Consider the following 20,579-nt stretch of genomic DNA (forward strand, 5'->3'; position numbering starts at 1 on the left):
AATTACCTCGAAAAATTACAGATATTTCTAAATTAGATAAAATCCAATGTTTCTAACCTTGTCGTACATCTGGCTGCTGAAAACCATCGCGGAGCAGATGATGATTAGTGGATTATTATTTTTTTTTTTTTGCTAGCACTTTTCATTGATTTTAGTCTATATTAGTATTTTGATTTTTTTAATAACTGTTTGCCAGAAATAAATGCTAAGAATGGCAAAATCATCGTTGCCACATTAGTGGAGCTTCACACATACGCCGATGCATTATCATAAACTGTTTCCATGAATTCTAGTTGTCATAGTAATGCTATAATTATTAAATTGCTTTAATATTTATGTATATATACTTTCAATACATAGGCTGATTTCAACAATTTCCACGTTTTGTGTGTAGTCTTATACCCAGTTTGGAGGGAGAACACATACCAATTGGCAACAGAGAGAGAGAGAGAAAGGAAGGTGAAGGAAGGAAGAAGGACAGGGGTGGCAGTGGAGGTGGGGGGAGAGGGTAGGTGGAGCTTTTTATGCATGTTCGTATCCATTTCTGGATAATGGAGTTTTTGTCTCTTGGTACAAGGACAAGTGTCATTATTCTTTACGATTAGTGATTCATGATACCCTTATAAATTACGGCACTGGGTGTAATACACTATAGCAACATCTCGTTCTGATAAGAGTGTTTGTGACAGAAATATTGCCAAAAAACATGCTTGCAATGTTTCTGAAACCCATAGGTAGTAGGTATGCTGCTTAGTTGTCAATCAAGTTTTTTGTAATCAAGTATTTTTTACAAGCTAGCTATTGTTTAAATTTGTATTTTTCTCCATCAAAACATATGCCCATCAATACTAACTTTCCTCTTTTAACGACTTTCTGGTCATTGCAAATTCGGCCCCATTAATTTCTTATGGTGCGAAAACAGACAAGAGGCCCAGGGACCGAAAGCGATTGCGTCACACTACAGCGGTAATCCGGCAGTAAAACATCTTCATATATCCAAAAAGTAAATAATAAAAGATATATATGCGCATTACAATTATAACAATTACATGAATAGCTGATAACAATCTGCATGAATAACTGGTAAACTGTTCAGCAAGAAAGTTGAGTATAGCAATTCATTTACAATAGGTACAAAAGTCAAGATGTCGTGACGTCATAATACAGGATTTAAAAGAACTTTCTCATTCCGAAAAATAATTACTTAAATTCGAGTCAGAATAGTTACCTACTTTTTCAATAACGAATATTTTCAAATTAATCATCATAAATATGTAAAATATTGATGTTTTACTATTTATTTAAATAATTATCTAGTGCACGCTTCGTCGTTTTCTTCTACCAAAACAGTAGTTTCCTTAAAAACGTCGTGGTTAGGGACCGTGTTCCGATTGTTGTGATGAAAGTGCCCCAGCATCTATGGGTACAAGTGGTGTGTGGATTTATCAAAGGAAATGGGAAGTTTGTTGACACAAGCAACCCCGCAAGCATCGAGATAGCGTCAATCTTCTAAAATATTCAAGCTTAAGTAAAAATTTTGAAAGTTTTGGTGAGATTTGCACTGCGTTGGCCACCCTTTTCACTACCCTCTGTTTAAAGCTTTAAATTTGGCCTTAATTTCTAACTTTGGAGAAAATACTTATACTTCGAAAGGAGAGTAGAGGTCTTTAGCTCCGTGTCTCACCAACAAGTCGTGACTGATGCCCATCTCCGGTGTCAGGACGCATTATAAGTACTTTTTCAGAAAGTGTCCATCCATGACCGTCTGTGTGTTGAGCCAGTCCATGCGGTTGTTTACCCTATTTAGGAGCTAGGCTACTACCTACTAGTAAATAAATTCTACGAGGGTGCTGATCTACCTATAAAAATACCTAGGTACTTGCTTCAGGTTAGGCCTGGGTATCTCCTGGGCAAGGAAAATTACGCTACTATAATAGTAGGCCTACTATAGGAGATAGGTAGGTCACTTGACATAGTAGAAAGGAAGACAATGACAGGTGCTAAAATGAAAGTGAACCGGAGTCCCTATTTAACGAAATGAACTAGCTAGGGTAAAACATCACAGCAGGCCAAACAGGCCACCTACAATCAACGCTTGCCACTCTCCGAAAAAGTACTAGGTATAGCTAGCCTATACCTACTACTAGGTAAGTATTAATACTCCATGGCAGATTATCCGTTTCTTGTCTTAGCAATTAGAATATAAATAATAAAAAAATACACACAAGTCTCTACAAATGATAAACATGACACAATCCCAAGTACTAAGATACCTACTAGGTAGTACTAGTACTAGTCTAGTACCTAGGCTACAATGAAACTTCATACGCAATACAACCATAGACCTACTTGAACCAAGCTGTTCTTACTTAACTATTTTATGCACAACGCGTACGCCAATTACTCACCTTGTTTAAAGTAGATCATGGATAATTAATTGCGTGAAACCCCAACTTGCAATTTCGTGTTATCGTTCTGCAACCGTAGACGTATTTGCCAAACTAGGGTCGTAGGTAATCACACGCACTGTTGCCAGTTTTTGTTTTCATTGTCACTCTTTGATCTGATAAAATCATTGATTAAGAAATTACATTAAGTTTAAGTTCAATAATTTTTAACTTTCATTTGTTTTTAAAATACCAAAACTCTATCAGGATATTATAAACGGGCAAATGTTATAATATTATTCACAAAATATTAGAGTTTCAAGATTAAACTCATAATAGATACTGGTATCATTGACTCAGAGGTTTGATAAACATTAAAAGGCGTCTAATTGTTTCATTTTATTTAAACAAAAATTATTTTAATATTCTCTTTACACGGATATGAACGCAGCAGCTGATCTTTAAATTCTATGTCATATCATTAGTTATCACTCAATTTTAGGCTATTGAAATTTATTTATTACTGAAATTGATATTCGTGTTGTCAAATTCTTTACACATGTCTGTTTTGCGATAAATAAATCAGTTTAATAGTTTTCTTCACAAGTACAGGATAATAGCATAATAGTCACAAGAAAAATAGTAATTGCCCTCATCATCATACTTCTATTTGGCCCCCCAAAATTGAAAAATGTTGCATCGCAGAGCATACAATACACACACTCTCTCTCTCTCTCTCTCTCTCTCTCTCTCTCTCTCTCTCTCTCTCTCTCTCTCTCTCTCTCTCTCTCTCTCTCTCTCTCTCATCTCTCTCTATATATATAGTATTATAATATATATAGATAGATATATATATATTATAAGTGCTATTAAATGAGATTTATTTGAGAGTCAGACCATGAATTAAAGATACTACCACATTGATTGATTGATTGATTGTGTCTATTAAGCCTGGGGTCACAACATCTTGGTGATTGACACCGAAATAAATAAAATAGAAAAAATTTAATTTTAAATAAATTTCATATAAAAATATCTATACATATGTGTATATAAAAATTTTGTTCATTTATATAAGTTCTTACAGAGACAATCTATGTATAGTTTAAATTTGGTTGAGGAGGCCCGCCTCCCCCATAAGTTTATATAACTGCTCTATATTACAATCCTTTCCAAGAATTGTAGCTAGGATAAAATTACCTACTCTGTCACGAACCCAAGACAGGAACCTATGTCTCAAATTCCCAAATCTGGGACATTCAATCAGCAAATGTTTCAGTCAAGGGTACAGTACAGTTCTCGCAAAACGGAGGATTTTCACGAGACATCAAGAACCCATGTGTGAGTCTTGTATGTTCAATCCTCAATCTGCACACCATCGTTTCTTGTCTCCTTGGCATATACGGATATGACCAAGGAGACACTGACGACGTGATACTGCGCATTTTTGCATTTTTATATTAGTTAAAATATTCTCCCACTGGGACTGCCAACATATTTTTAATTCTCTGACCTACTAGAGGATATAAATCCCTATATGGTAGTAGGCATCTTGTAGGTTCTGGGGAGTTGACTGCCGACTTTGCAAGTTGGTCAGCTTTCTCATTCCTAGCTACCCGAACATGGGAAGGCACCCAGCAGAACTTTATTTCTTTCCCTCTTCTTTTCAATAAAAGCAGCCATTTCAATATATCTAAAATCAGAGGGTTTAAAAGGTTAAAAGATTCCAGCGACTGAAGAACACTTCTTGAGTCACAATATAGTATGAAATTATTTTCATCCCGAATAAAAACTTACTTTAAAGCTTTTAAAACTGCATATAATTCTGCCGTAAAAATCGATGCAACAGGTGATAACCTGCCACTTCTCTCTAAATCAGGGAAGGATACTCCAAAGCCGACGCCAGCATCTGACTTTGAACCGTCCGGGAAAACTGTCGTGGAGTTATCATGTTGCAAAGAGTGTTCTAAAAATATTGACCGCATGGCCTCACTGGACAATTCTGTCTTGGTAAAATTAAAATATCTACAGAATTTTACCTCTGGGAAGTTCCAGGGGGGACTAACTGAATATTTTGCTGGTAAAATTTCGATCCTTGGCATATTTAATTAACGGACAATGACATTTACTCTAAAAGCGAATGGACGAGGTTGCTTGGGGTGATTTTCATAAAACTGCCAATGCCTTTCCTTTCTCATACAAATGCTGGTATAAGACTTAGGTAGCCTCTGGAATCTATACCAGCTCCGAACCAGCAGACGCTTGTAATGAAGATCCAGTGGCCACCTCATCAGCATCTACAAGCATGCTCTCAGTGGGAGATGATTTAAATGCTCCTGACCTCCTGTACACAACCGTATTCCTCCATGATGAATTGAGTTGAGCATTTTAAGGGTATTTGGCTTCGCAGAAGTGTACACCTCACACACATAAGTTAATTTTGAAAAGACCAAGGCTTTATACAATCTCAACATCCGAGTTCGGTCTGCGCCCCACGAAGTGTGAGACAGGACTTTCCGCAAATTCATTGCTTGCAAACATTTTGCCTTAATATATTTCAGATGTAGAATCCAGTTCAGCTTGCTATAAAAAATCAAACCAAGAAACCTTGTTTCACCAACACATGGAATTCTCTGCCTATGAATGAATAGATCTGGATCAGGGTGGGTTCCCCTTATACGACAAAAGTGCATAGTTACTGTTTCACTGGCAGAAAATCTAAAACCATTAACTTCAGCCGACTTTACTATATTATCGATGCAGAGGTGAAAGAGGCGTTCAGCCACTGCCATCCTTGATGCTGCACAGGAAATCGACAGGTCATCAACAAAAAGGGTATATTTTATATCTGGTGGAATTATTTTAGAAACCCCATTGATTACCAAGGCGAACAAGGTTACACTTAAAACACTTCCTTGTGGTACTCCTTCTTCTTGATTGAATACATCTGACATTGTTGCTCCAACCTGAACCTGAAATAGCCTATTTTTTAAAAAAGCTTTAATAAAGAGGGGCAAATTGCCTCTCAGGTTACATTCATAAAGGACCCTCAATATGCCATATCTCCATGTTGTAACATAAGCCTTCTCTAGATCAAAGAAAACAGTGATGTGATGCTGCTTGTCGGCAAAAGCTTCACATATTGAAGATTCCATTCTTACCAATACATGAGTTGATGAGTGCATACTCCGAAAACCACACTGAGCAGGTGACAGATATTTACCCCTTTTCAAGTACCACATCAATTGTGTGTTCACCATTTTTTTTCCATGATCTTACACAAACAAGATGTCAATGCAATAGGACGATAATTTTCTGTCCTGAATGGACCTTTTCCAGGTTTCACGAATGGCAGTAATTTTAACTTCTCCCAAAGCTTGGGGAAGATATGTTCTCGGTAAATTCTGTTAATAAGGCTTAATATGAAAAGTCTGGTATTTTCAGGGGTATGCTTAATCATTGAATATGTTATATCATACAGTCCAGGAGCTGATTCATTACATTTATTCAAGGCTGATTCATATTCTCTAATAGTAAAAGGAGCATTGTATTGCTCATATCTTAATGTATTAAAATCAATTTCGACCTGTTCCATTATCCGTCTTTGAGCTGAATAGGGTCAATCATCATTTTTCTTCGCAACGTTAGCAAAATGATTAGCAAACTCATTTGCTACTAACTGGGGGTCTGCTACCTCGCAACCATTGATGTTAATAACTGGAGGTTGACAAGGAATGAACTTGCCTGCTATTTTTCTAACTCTCTTCCAAACTAGAGTCAAAGGAGTTTTCGAATTTAGTGAAGATATGAAGATCGTCCAAGATTCTTTTCGTGTTTTTTTTTTTTTATTTCCATACCAAAATGAGCTCTTGCTTTTCGAAATTCAACAAGGTAATACTCACATTTTCGTCTGCAGTATCTGGTGAAAGCAGATCTCATAGTTCTGTGAGTTTCCTGGCATTTACGAGTCCACCAGGGAACTGGCCGGCGGATAAATGCACCAGCTTTAGCAAATACTGTTAGATCAGGAATGGCAACATTAATGTGTTCCATGGAAAGTTTGATGCTAATTAGACAATTTTCTACAGCAATGTAAGTAAGATTAATAAAGAATTCCTGGGGTTTTGCAAAATAATCAATAAATCAAAGAACTTGACCCAAAACTGAGTCAGAGCGGCCAAGAAAACAGTTAAATGAATTGTATACATTGAAAATTCTAGGAAATTCTAGGAAATTCAAATGGAATATAATAAATCGGCACGATGACACAGAAACGACATTGTTAACAGCAGAATCATCAATTTGGATACGTTAAAGATGAATTACATGGAAATACTGAAATATGAAAAGACCAAAAGTATAATAATTGTAAAACAAAAGACCAAGACGTTTATTTGTTGTCCAACGTACAATAATATAAAGAGTGGAATAGGTTTCTTGCAGCAGACATACCAGGAGGGTAAGAGCTAAATAAATGCTTGAATTTACTATTTATAGATCTATTCAGAGAAAAATTGTAGATGTGAAAGAATACGGAGCCTTTTCAAATACATCATCAAGTTGTTACTACTACTCATGTGTCAACAGCCTCATCAACCCTCACCTTACGAGTTTACTAGTAGTGTTCCAGAAAAGCTGAGGCTATTATAAAGAGAACAAAATCTAAGCCAAAAATAATCTAGGAAAAGGGATTAACAATAAAGTTTGTCATTGGGGACACTTTCGCTTCTCCTGACCCGATAAGGACTTAAAAAGCCTAGGGTGCCCTAGCCAGCGGCCAGCATCAACTCGAAGCATTTGCATCCATTTTCAGGTAAGGTAGCCAGTGTTCATAGGCTAGTAGTAGCTATTGTAAACTTATACCTAAAGATAGCTATAAGTTTCTATGTTCTGTGTATTAAGATAAAGATTTTTTTCTGATTTTGTTGAAATTGTGGGTTACCTATAGCTAGTAAGTACCTAGCTAGGTAGGCTAATAGGGCAGCGTCGGGCAGCTACTTTTTTGGAGATTTACTTTTAGCCAATACTAGGCTACCTAATAGGCCTAATAGGCTAGTGCCTAGTATTTTGTTTGCTAGGCCTAATTGAGAATTTGTGTGATTTTTGCCATACGAAAGGGTAGGGCCAGGTTTAAAGTTATTAGCCTAGTAATTGGCCAAAACAAGATATTTGCCATTTTACATAACCCAAAACCCAATAAGGATTTGTTACCTTTGTTATATTAGGAATTGGGTTTTTGCCAACACAATTCAACTTTACTTGAAAACAGAATACTGCTACTATAGGTTAACTCTAAACTTGCATTTTGTAACAGATTAGATAGCATAGGGTTAAAATCAGAATTTAAGACTAGTGCTGCCCTTTAGGTGTTTTTGTCAGTATGTATAATGCCTTTCTCCTGGAAGTTAGGAAATTCATAAAAAAAGCCTGTTGACTATGCAATTTGTTTTCATGCTTTCTAAGAATTTCTGTCAATGAACTGAAAATAGAATCTGTAAAATTAGTACAGAACTATCGTCTTCTTGTCAAAAGTGATCTTCATTTATTTTTTAGGATCACATAAAGGGTCTTCCACTACAACATTTAACACATCATGGCATCTGCAGACGACAGTTTTGATCAGGTAGGTTGTTCTTTTGTATGCCATAAACAATCAAGTGTAAACCATATTACAATTTGTGAATTTATTACCTGGGTCTTAAACAATGCAGTAAAAACTAGATTTAATTTCCATGTGGAATGGAATGGAATATGGGATTTAGGCTTGAAGCCAAGCACTGGAATCCAAAGGGATTATTCAGCGCTATAATAAATTTGGTTTGAGGTGAATATTTATGACGATGAATTTATAAATTAAACAAATAAAATAAAGGTTGTTTTAAAACTTCTGTTAAAAACTAATATCCCTCATAAAAATTATAACTGCATTTCAAGTGTGCAAACAAGAAAACTATTTATATATAAATACCATACACATACGAGGTCCATTCAAAAAGTATCCGACCTTGGTCCATAAAGAAAAAAAATTGCACATTTGAAATTTTTTTATTCAATCACCTTCAAAGTACTCCCCTTGGGAGTGCACACACTTTTCCCACCGGTGCTGCCACTGCTGGTACCATCTCTAGAATGTTGACATTGGGATGCTGTAAAGCTCTGATGTCGTTTTTCTCATAATTTCCTCTCTCGACTCAAAACGCTTCCCTTTCAGTGTTGTTTTCAGTTTAGGGAACAGCCAGAAGTCACAAGGTGCCATGTCTGGAGAGTACACCCATGTCTCATCACCAGTGATGATAGTCTTCATGAAGTCAGAGTCACTGTTAGCACAGTCAAGCAGGTCTTGTGCAATTTCCAGGCGGAGATGTTTCTGCTGTTCCACCAGCAACTTGGGAAGGAATTTAGCAGACACTCGTCGCATGGCCAAATCTTCCGTTAAAATTGTATGAACTGATCCTGTGCTTATTCTTACTTCTTCAGTAATTTCTTTGATGGTTATACGACGGTCGTCCTCCACTATTCGACGAACATTTTCAACGAATTCTTCGTTTCTCCTGATGGATGGCCTGCCTGACCGTGGCTTGCTCTCAACTGAGATTTGTCCTTGCTTGAAGCGATTATACCACTACTTTATCTGTGTTATTCCCATGGCTTCATCGCCAAAGGCTTGCTGAATCTTCTGGATAGTTTGCACTTGTGTATCACCAAGCTTGTAGCAGAACTTAATGCATTAGCGCTGCTCGATGCGCTCCGACATGTTGTGTAAGGACGATAATCCGACGAGCTTGTGCTGGACGTCTGCACTCTAGCCCTCACAGGCGGGTACCGCCACACACTAGAGCTTTTAAAATTTACACGCATGCGCAGTAAGAGTGCTGTCAACTCCCATAAAACTAATTTGCTGATTGGTGAATTATTTGTCCTTTTATGAACCAAGGTCGGATACTTTTTGAATGGACCTCGTATATACATATGCATATAAACATGCTTACATAAACAACTTCAAGTGTATATACTACACGTAGCAATGTATCAAGAGGTCAATATTAAATTTCATTAAAAAGGTTAATGTCTCTGAGGAATCCAACAATGTTATTAATAGCTACATCCAGACCAAGCAGTTCTTCTATATCCCTGCCCACTAACCCATGTCACTGGCATGCTGCAGAATACCTGTGGCAATGTAAATTTCATGTGTTCATACAATAAACAAAGTTTTATTGTTTTTCCTTTATAGGGTTAGTTTTCTAATAGGTTCTTTCCACGCTTTTCAGTGCAAAGCACTTAGTGGTTTCCAGACTTGTCTTGTTTATGTGTCCATTAATATTCTGTTTTAATTTTCTGTCCTATTGATGGGAACACAAAAACATCTCTGCTCAGTTATGTGAAGTAGCTTAGCATTGTATTTAAACTGAATGGCTCAAGGTGAATGCTGTGTGCTGATTGGCTCATTTTTAGAGAAGGAAACCTCTACTGTATTTAGTCTTATTGCATTATTCTGCTGTAAATGTACACTTTATCTACACTACATTATATGCTATTGGCTTATGATACTTTGTAACTGTATAGTGTACATATTTACCATGCTGGACATAGAAAATGTCAATAACAGAGGAGATAATGAACACAAAGTTTGGTAATATCACTCTTACACATACATTACCATTCAGCATTGCTGGCAATATGGTCAATTTTGCATTTTCTTATTAGAAAATGTTTTACAAAGTTATGGTTCATATTCAAAGGATGCAGTTCCCGTAAAGGTAAACTGGTTTTGCTTCATCTGGGAAGTAGCACCTTAAATATGAAATGATAATACGTACTGTCCAAACAAGGGGAAGGTATAGAGTTAAAAATGCCCATGGATTGTTCATTTGACCAGTCTTACTATCCAAATGAGGAATGTACATTATAAGATTAAAAATACCAATGGTTTATTCATTTGAACTGTCTTTGTAAATCTATTCATTTATCTTCCACACTTGTGCTTTGTTATTTGAATCACAGACTACTGTTCGATATTGTTTTTGTTTTAAGGTGGACTGGCAAATTGCTTCTCTCTATGACTCTTGGTGGATGCCCTTGCTTATGGCCCCCTTTTCAGTTTCTTCTTTTTTGTTTTTTCTATCTCATACTTGTTCACTCTTCTCTAGAAGCGTATTATGTAAGATGAAGTTCTTTTTGCTTTTCCCATAAAAAAATGTATACTCATAAGGACAAAACAGAAACAGTTATAGGGCTGAAATTTAATGGTTCTAAAACTTTCTTGGGACACTTGTTAACATGTAAAAATTGGAATATAGTCTTAGTTTCTTTGCTTGAAAAAAAAAAAGTAATTTTATTTTTGTAATTAGCAACAATATAATGCATGTCTGGTAGTACTGTAACATGTCATATATTAGAAAGTAAACTCTAATATTTGTATATATGTACAGTATTAGTATTAACATTCTTTTGATATCCATTAAAGTTTGAGGAGGAGGAAGCAGGGGAGACTCAGAGTGAAGCTACCATATCCTCTGGAACTGGAGGAAGAAAAAGGTTGTTTTCCAAGGAATTGCGATGCATGATGTATGGTTTTGGAGACGATCAAAACCCATATACAGAAAGTGTGGACCTTTTAGAAGATCTTGTATTAGAATTCATAACACAAATGGTAAGTCTTTTGTAGAAGAGTAAGAATATTAGCATTTCTTCCTCAAGTTCTGCATTAAACATCAGTGGCTCAGTCAGACATGCCCTCTTGCCTATGAAGGACAAAATTTTAATCTAATATCATTCATTGGTCATAATGTTGAACAATAAAACTTTCAGTAGTTTTTAAAATTTCATGAACAAAGCTAAGAATATTTAGCAACTGTTGAAAATAGACATAACATACTGCACCTCTTATGCCAAGTGACTTGCAATTATGTAGTTACTAAATTTTGCTATACATTATATACAGGTTTTGATATACTAATGAAGTATTTAGTATTAAAGTTATACAATATTCACTAAGTAAAATGTTTTTCATCAGACTCAACGGGCAATGGAAGTGGGCAGATCAGGTCGAGTTCAGGTTGAGGATGTCCTCTACTTGGTGAGGAAAGACAAGAGGAAGTATGCTCGAGTTCACGACCTTCTGAATATGAATGAAGAATTAAAGAAAGCTAGGAAAGCCTTTGATGAAGTTAAATATGCTGGCTTGTGAAGATTCAACCACAGCAGTAACAGGCATACAGTGCATGTCACTTTTTCTTGGCAGAGCAGCTGTATTATTTCTGTAACTACTATATGATAGTAGATTAAAGCAGTTCTTTAACTGCTGTCTTAAAGTTGCATTCTCAGTGAGTATGTGCTGCATTTTGGAAGCAGAGTTATTATGATGTGATTTCAGTGGAAATGTCGTCCTTACAATGACATTTCACCCCCAAGACAAAATGCTTTTCTGACTAAACGTACAAGTATGCTATATGCGTCTCATAGGCTTGTAAACATGCATTTTGATAATCTAGTAAGTACACTGTTTTTAATGGAATTTTGTGAGAAATTTAAATAAATTCTTTTCTGAATTAAATATCTAGAGAATAAGTACCCTATACATTTTTCTTTAAGGGTGTAAAAAAATTTATTTACTTCATATACGTTTAGTTCTTCAGATTATAATGTGTATTATTCTTGTAAGTATATCATGAGGAAAAAGTGGTGCACAGGTAGAATTCTTGTCCCTCTCCCTTTTGATAAAAAGGATATCTCCAAGTCCAGGACAAAAACTACTAGTAGCAACCCCGGTGGATGAACCTACTCATAAGGCAGTTTACAATCTCAAGCACTTTTGCAAGGCCCTCTACTGCCAAGGATCCCTCCCAGCATTGGCCAAATTTTCTTCCACCAACATTTTGTACATTTTTAAATACAGCAAACAGGTCAACTACGGAACAAACTGCAGTATATGGTTCTTCTAGGAAGTGGTGTTATGCAATTATACGGCTGGATGTTGCATGGTAATGAGAAACCACTTAGTAATGTAAGCAGTTACTACACTATTAAACAATGTGAATTATTCATTATGGTTATAGTTGGCCAACAAGACAAGCAAAGAACTGTAGAAGGGAGACATAGCTTTCAAAGTTGCACAAACAGCTCCATCTCTGATTGTCATAATAATGTTCCAATATACCTCTCAGTTGAAACAATACTTGTGTGATTTAACTGCAATCTGAACACATAAATTAATAAGATGAAATACTTTAAGGCACGTTAATTGCCAATTGAACTTGTTGCAGGAAAATATGGGCCAATTAAGAATACTTTATATATTACTGAAAATATATATTACAGTACATACAGTAATACATTCATTATATAATTTTAAAGATACAAATTACTTGAACATATAAAACCTTAATAATAAAATGAGATTAATTCAAGAACAGCTGAGTTGTAAGTCTGTCATATAGGAATTTTTACATCAAACAAGGACCCTCAAAATAAATGCTATCACAGAAATATTTCTTCTTACATAAAATTTGGTAATAAGAACTTCATATGCTGTATATTAATGATAAATGTCTGAAAATGCACTTTGCAATCAGTGTTTTGAACCTGTACATAAATTTCTGGAGAAAATATTGAAACAACAGATACAACGCTTTAGGTAAATTTCATATAGAATTTGTTTTCCTTGTTTACAGAGCTTAAAGAAATCATTGTATTTCCTGTTAAGCATATGTGTAATATACTGTAGTAAAAATTAAATTACTTCATAAAACGGGAAATACATCACTACTCCATGACACAGTGAGATGCAACATGTCTAACAGTCGATTAACTATTTTGACATTTTATTTGAAGCCAAAAATTTAATCAAATTCCTATCCCACATCATAAAAAATAATAGATTTTTTAGAATGACTATGACCTGAACTTTTTGAAAAGGTAGTGCAAATGCTCCTTCTTCCCACCTTTTCTCTTCTCAGCATACACAGAATCATCAGCACCAGACATGGAACTCATGTTACCAACACGACGATGAGAACTGCCGCCTTTATCTAAAGACTGTCCTTCCTCATACATATCTGACTCTGAAGCAGCTAGAATTTGCTCAAGAAGATGAACCTGCTCTTCTCTAGTGGTATAATGGAGTTGCTCCTCATCCATTCCCACCAACTGTTTTGGTGTTATAACACGATAAGCATAACCTTGGTTGATTAGAAAACTCTGCCTCTTCCTAGAATATCCCATTTCTCTGGTGTCTTGAGACAGAAGGGCATAGAAGAAGGCATTGTAATTCTCTGCGACTGCGCCTTTCTTGGCTCGAAGAATACGACCCAGTCTCTGAGCTTCCTGACGACGTGAACCACCTTGAGAGGAAATCTCAATCAGAACATTTGCCTCAGGAATATCGAATGATGTATCAGCCACTCGACTGAAGAATATGGTGTTCACTTTTGGATTCAATTTGAAATTCTGAATGATGGTCATTCTCTCTTTTTGATTTGTTTTGCCACAAATATACATTTTTTGCATTGTTTTAGCATAGTGCACCAGTGCATACACTTCATCAATAAACACAATAATTTTGTCATTTCTGTTTTCATGATACTTGATCAAAAATTCACAAGTTCTGAATTTATTAGGATTCATACCACACAAAAGCTTGATTTTCTGATCAGAAACCTTACCATTTAAATATTCACGGTAAAACTCTGGTGTCATTGGACACCATACTTCAGCACACTGAACTTTGGCAATATAGCCTTCTTTTTGAAGTTCCAACCAATTAGCCTCATATAATTTTGGTCCTATGAGAAAATTGAGATCTGCAATTTTGTCATCCTCACGAACAAGAGTTGCAGTTAAGCCTAATTTACAGTGTGACTGGACAATAGTAAGTACTCTCCTGAACATTTTTGCAGGTATTGTGTGCACTTCGTCTAAAACCATAATTCCCCACTCTTGCTCTTTCAACCAGTTCATTGTCTGCTCTGCTTCATAAGCTCGCTTCTGGTTGTGAGATATCATAGCATATGTGGTAATTAAAATACCAGCATTGAATGGCTTGTCTTTGGCATCAGAAGTAAATCTGCAGATCATATCATCTGTTGCAGTCGACCACATCTTAAACTGTTGCTTCCATTGTTCTACTGAAACTCCTGAATTACATAAAACTAGAGCCTTTTTATTGACGGTGCAGCAAGCAGTAACTCCCACTAAACTCTTTCCAGCACCACATGGAAGTACAATGATTCCTGATCTGGCCCTTCCATTTCCAAACATTTTCCTGAGGCTTTTTTCCTGGTAAGGTCGTAATACTGCAGATGGTTTTAAATCTATTTTTATGGACTCATTAACTGTGTCATTTTTGAAATCATACTCAGCAAGTAGAGGATAATCTAAGCCAATACAAGTTTTCTGTAGATTTTCAATTTTATCCTGATTAACCTCAAATGAAACTGTATGGGATGCTCTTTCTTCATCTTCATCATCATCTGCCTTGTCCAATTTCTCATAAAGGTCATTTATATCTTCTGGTATTACAGTTGTTCCATCTTTTGGATCTTTATCTGCATCCTCTTCTTCAGGATTATCTCCTCCCCCAGCCATCTGAGCTTGATGACTTGTAAACATAATGGCCTGAGACTTTTGTTTTTCAGAACTGAAGACTCCATCACTTGGCCTTAACATGCACTCCTGTACGGCCGGGTGTTTCACAAGTTTCTGAATAACTTCTGGGAAGTCACTTTCTACATAGTAACGATTCTTCTTCAGAACAAGTTTCACTTTTCCGTATGACAGTGTGCAACTCTGGATAAAGTCACAAATACCTGGTGGCAACGAAGTCTTGCACAACCTACGAAGATATTCAATTATATCATGTGTTTGCATACCAACACTTACAGCTGCATACAATGAATAAGCAGTAAGTTTGTATTCATGGATAAATTCTGGACGGCAGACTGGTTCTGCAATTGTGATGAGGAAATCCTTAGCATGCTGGTATACAGGGGAATAGCTCTCCAAAAAAATGTGGCCATTTGGAGCTACCCACAAGGGTCTGGAAGTATAATCATCTCTAAGCTCTAGTTGTGCACGAAAGTCAAACGCACCATACTGATCTTTAGGTGTTGTCTGCACTCCTTTCTCCTGAAATGATGATGCAAAATCTCACCTAAGTTACATTTGAAGACTGTATAAAAAATTAATGATGAAAATCCAGTACTACTTAAAACATTTACTAGAGATGCCAGAAGTAAAGTGCTAAAAAAAGGAACTAAAATCTAAATAACAAAATAAGCAGCTGAATTATTATTAAAGAAAAGTTCAAAGCTTAAAACACTATCATCATTCTTAGAAACAAGTCATACACTGTAATAAAAATGTGCACTTGATAATCTACAAACTATGTAGAGGTATTTAAACAAGAAACAATAATGTTTATCCCTAAAATCCATCAAGAAACAATCTGTTTATCCCTAAGATCCACAGAGACAATATAATTACAGTATCAACAAAATAAAAAAACACTTTTCTGTTTTCCATAAAAACAAACATTTGACTTTACATGCACATAGCATCTAAATACTGGTTGAGACAAGTGCATATGATGAAACTTATGTTGCACTTGCTAGTTGTGATCTACTACAGTGAAAATGATATTGTTAAGATACAATAAAGTTTTGTACATACTTACCTGGCAGATATATACTTAGCTATAGACTCGGTCGTCCCGACAGAATTTCAAAACTCGCGGCACACGCGACAGGTAGGTCAGGTGATCCACCATTCCCGCCGCTGGGTGGCGGGGTCTGGAACTATTCCCGTTTTCTAAGCCATAATTTCTCTTCCACCTGTCTCCTGAGGGGAGGATGGGTGGGCCATTAATCGTATATATCTGCCAGGTAAGTATGTACAAAACTTTATTGTATCTTAACAATATCATTTTTGTACAAGTAACTTACCCAGCAGATATATACTTAGCTGATTGGCACCCTTGGTGGCGGGCAAGAGACAGCTAAAAACAAAATAATACTTAAACTAAATACATTAAAAAACAGGGAAAAAACAACCTATGTTCTTGGATAACATAATCCATAGTTCCTACCTGATTGGGCTGAAGACTTCATGACTACTGTCGATGAGTCTGCTTGCCTCAAGAGTTTCAACGAGGAATGAACCTATGGTTGAATAACTCTTTGGATCGTGTCAATGGGGGCTAGCCCGCTTACGCGACAGAGCCTATACTGGATCGTACCAATGGGGGCTGACCCACTTACATGGTAGAGCCTTGACCTTTTGTCATATCAATGGAGACTCGCCCTCTTACATGACAGAGTTAAGGTTATTAAAAAAAAATCACAAAGAGCACTGAAGCCAATCCCGATCACCTGACCATGTTAGTATTGTTACAATCTATGAATTGTAAGAGGGTTCCCTATTCCCTCTGACAATTAACCAATAAAAACAACCACCAATAAACAGTAAATTAAGCCTTAAACTAAATAGGAAGGATTAGCCTCAGCCCCTTCTCCCAGCACTGAATTCGCCGAAACATACGCTCCCAGAGCAAAGCACTTTTCGTACGAAATTTTAACGTCTCTTAGGTAATTCGAGGCGAACACCGAATTACATCTCCAAAATGTCGACTCTATAAGAGCCTGAAGAGACCATGTTTTGTGAAATGCCATAGATGTAGCTATGGCTCTCACTTCATGAGCTCTCACTCTGAGAACCTTGAGATGCTCTTCTTCGCACTTAAGGTGAGCTTCCCTTATTACATCTTTTATGAAGTATGTAAGGGCGTTCTTAGAAATCGATCTTTTCGGATCTCTTACAGAGCACCAAAGACTTTCTTCTGTACCTTTCAGCAACTTCTTCTTCTCCAGGTAGAACTTGAGTGCCCTGACTGGACACAAAGTCCTTTCTAGTTCTCTCCCTGTTAATGAAGATAGTCCTTTTATCTCAAAGCTTCTTGGCCAAGGCTTTGAGGGATTTTCATTTTTTGCTAGAAAAAATGGTTTAAAGGAGCAAATCGCTGAATCCTTCTTAAACCCCACTTTACCTTCCAAAGCTTGCAACTCGCTAATTCTCTTGGCTGTTGCTAACGCAAAAAGGAATAATGACTTTCTCGTTAAGTCTCTAAACGAAGGCTGCGTGAGACGGTACAAATTTTTCCGACATTAGGAACTTGAGGACCACATCCAAGTTCCAGCTAGGCTTCTTGATTACATGTTCTTTCGTGGTCTCAAAAGACCTTATAAGGTCATGAAGATCTTTATTATTCGTCAGATCTATTCCTCTATGCCGAAAAACTGAGGCCAGCATACTTCTGTAACCCTTCACTGTTGAAACTGCCAGGTTACAGTCTTTTCTCAAATATAGGAGAAACTCTGCGATTTCAGTTACAGAGGTACTGGAGGAGGATATTTTCTTTCCCTTACACCATCTTCTAAACAACTCCCACTTCGACTGATATACTTTAGAAGTGGAGACTCTTCTGGCTCTTGCAATAGCCTTCGCCACTTCTCGTGAAAAGCCCCTTGCTCTGACAAGTCCTTCGACAGTCTGAAGGCGGTCAGACTTAGAGCGGGGAGGTTTTTGTGAAACCTGTCGAAGTGGGGTTGTTTGAGAAGATCGTTCCTTAGTGGAAGCGATCTTGGAAAATCCACTAACCACTCCAGCACCTCTGTGAACCAATCGAGAGCCGGCCAGAAGGGAGCGATGAGGGTCATTCTTGTTCCTTCCGAGCAAGCGAACTTCCTCAATACTTCTCCTACTATCTTGAAAGGGGGAAGGCGTATGCGTCCAAGCCCGTCCAATCTAGCAGAAAGCTGTCTACTGCTACTGCTTGAGGATCCGAGATCGGGGAGCAATAGGTTTCTAATCTGTGATTCTTGTTGGTCGCGAACAGGTCTATATTGGGCCTTCCCCACAGATGCCAAAGTTGTTGGCAAATCTGAGGATTGAGAGTCCATTCCGTGGGTAGGACTTGTTCTTTTCTGCTTAACAGATCTGCCCGGACATTTTTCTCTCCTGCACAAACCTTGTAAGGAGAGGATCTTCCTTTCCTGAGCCCAAATCAGCAGATCCTTTGCTGATTCGTACAGGGAAAACGGAATGCGTCCCCCCTTGTTTCTTTATATAAGCGAGGGCTGTTGTGTTGTCCGAGTGAATCTGAATCCCCAGACCTGAGACCTGTTCCTCGAAATGAACCAAAGCTAGATGAATGGCTGTTAGCTCTTTCTTGTTATGTGCCAGGACACTTGTTCTCCTTCCCAAGTGCCTGACACTTCTTCCGAACCTAGGGTCGCTCCCCACCCTGAATCTGAGGCGTCTGCAAACAACGCTAGGCGAGGGTTCTGTAAGCGAAGGGAGATTCCCTTGCTTAGTTTCTGTGGATCTAACCACCAACGGATATTCTCCTTGATCCCTTTCGAGATTGGAAATGTATCTCCTAGATTGTTGGACTTCCAATCCCACTTCTCCTTCAGATAAAATTGAAGGGGTCGTAGGTGTAGTCTTCCTAAGGAAACGAACTGTTCCATCGAGGAGAGGGTCCCCAGTAAGCTCATCCATTCCCTCGCGGAACAATGTTCTTTCCTTAAGAAGACTGCCACCTTTTCTAAACAGCGTTCTCTCCTTTCCTGCGAAAGGATACGCTAGAAAATCCCGAGAATCCATCTGAATCCCCAGATAGACAATACTCTGCTGGGGAGTCAGCATGGATTTCTCGCGATTTACTAAAAGTCCTAAGGACTTTGTCAACTTTAGAGTAACTAATAGGTCCTCCAGACATTTTTTCTCCGATTGGGCTCTTATTAGCCAATCGTCCAGATATAACGAGATCCTGATCCCTTCCAGATGTAGCCAATAAGCTACATTCTTCATGATGTCCGTAAAGACTTGAGGGGCAGTCGAAAGTCCGAAGCACATCGCTCGGAACTGGAACACTTTCCCTTGGAACATGCACCTCAGATACTTCCTTGCTGCCGGATGAATTGGCACATGGAAATACGCATCCTGAAGGTCCAGGGACACCATCCAGTCCCCTGGACGAAGAGCAGATAGAACAGAGGAAGACGTCTCCATTGAAAATTTCTTCTTCAATACAAAGAAATTCAGGGCACTGACGTCTAGAACCGGTCTCCATCCCCCCGATGCTTTCGGTACCAGGAATAGCCGATTGTAGAATCCTGGAGACTGGAGATCTTGAACCAGTTCTACCGCTTCCTTGGAAATCATCTGTTCCACTGCTTGCAAAATAGCAAGCTTTCGGACCGGATCCGAGTATCTTGCGGTCAACTCCCTTGGAGTTGTCGTCAAGGGAGGATTTTCCCTGAAGGGGATCAAGTATCCTTTTTTCAGGATAGAGAGGGACCAGGAGTCCGCTCCCTTCTGCGCCCAGACTTTGGCAAAGTGGAGTAGTCTGGCGCCTACTTTCGTCTGGAGGACTTCCTGCTCATCTAGACTTCCCGAAGGACCTTCTAGATGGTCTACTCCTTCTATCTGGTCTGCGACCTCTAAGAGGGGCTCTAGAAGAGGAGGCACCTCGAAAGGGCTGTACAAAAGAGGGTCTCTCTTTTTTCTCTATAGGCACTGCCGGCCTAAACTTCTTGGCTGAGTGCGTGAGGAGATCCTGAGTTGCTTTCTCCGTAAGAGATTTAGAAACCTCTCTAACAGTCTCTTGTGGAAATAGGTGCGGGGATAACGGTGCAAAAAGAAGAGATGTCCTTTGCAAAGGTGATACTGCTCTTGCTAAGAAAGAGCTAAAGACCGATCTCTTCTTTAATACTCCCGTTCCAAAAAGAGAGGCAACTTCAACGGAACCGTCCATGACCGCTCTGTCCAGGCAAGCCAGGACGCTCGAAAGTTCCTCCATGGAAACAAAGTCAGTGTCCTGAGCTCTCGCTAAGCTCCCAAAGCCCAATCCATAAAATTGAAGACCTTCTAGGGTTTTAAAGAGGCCCTTTAGAAGGTGGTCTAGCTCACACATGCCCCAAGTTGCCTTAGCAGACAGCAACGACTTCCTCCTAGAAGAGTCCACTAAGGAAGCAAAATCCGCATCTGCGGAAGAAGGAAGGCCTAACCCCATAGGTTCTTTGGTCTCGTACCACCTTCCTGGTTTGCCTGTTAACTTGGAAGGAGGCAGGAAAAAAACTGTCTTGCCCGCTTCCCTTCTGGAAGTCAATCACTCTGAAAAAGTCTTTAATGCCT

General features: G+C 38.1%; 3 protein-coding genes across 4 annotated transcripts in view; 1 reads left to right on the plus strand and 2 right to left on the minus strand.

The window, feature by feature from the left end:
• The window catches only part of LOC135208694 (probable myosin light chain kinase DDB_G0271550), a 34,219-nt gene extending 31,653 nt beyond the window's left edge, over positions 1 to 2,566 (minus strand). The window contains exon 1 of the mRNA XM_064241144.1: positions 2,409 to 2,566. The gene's annotated coding sequence lies outside the window, so the exon portion shown is untranslated. The remainder of the gene's footprint in view (positions 1 to 2,408) is intronic.
• A 4,371-nt stretch (positions 2,567 to 6,937) lies between these two features.
• Positions 6,938 to 11,943, plus strand: LOC135208696 (transcription initiation factor TFIID subunit 13-like). The gene is made up of 4 exons (XM_064241148.1): positions 6,938 to 7,200; positions 7,941 to 8,010; positions 10,855 to 11,040; positions 11,404 to 11,943. The coding sequence occupies exons 2-4, from the start codon at positions 7,981 to 7,983 to the stop codon at positions 11,575 to 11,577; spliced, it is 390 nt and encodes a 129-aa protein (XP_064097218.1). The 5' UTR covers positions 6,938 to 7,200; positions 7,941 to 7,980; the 3' UTR covers positions 11,578 to 11,943.
• A 724-nt stretch (positions 11,944 to 12,667) lies between these two features.
• LOC135208695 (general transcription and DNA repair factor IIH helicase subunit XPB-like) overlaps positions 12,668 to 20,579 on the minus strand; it is a 38,292-nt gene continuing 30,380 nt past the window's right edge. For both annotated transcript variants that reach the window (XM_064241145.1, XM_064241146.1), the window contains exon 3: positions 12,668 to 15,512. In XM_064241145.1, the coding sequence (XP_064097215.1) occupies positions 13,281 to 15,512 (2,232 nt within the window). In that variant the 3' untranslated portion in view covers positions 12,668 to 13,280. The remainder of the gene's footprint in view (positions 15,513 to 20,579) is intronic.

The sequence above is a fragment of the Macrobrachium nipponense genome, chromosome 35 (genome assembly GCF_015104395.2).
Source record: "Macrobrachium nipponense isolate FS-2020 chromosome 35, ASM1510439v2, whole genome shotgun sequence".
Lineage (NCBI taxonomy): Eukaryota > Metazoa > Arthropoda > Malacostraca > Decapoda > Palaemonidae > Macrobrachium > Macrobrachium nipponense.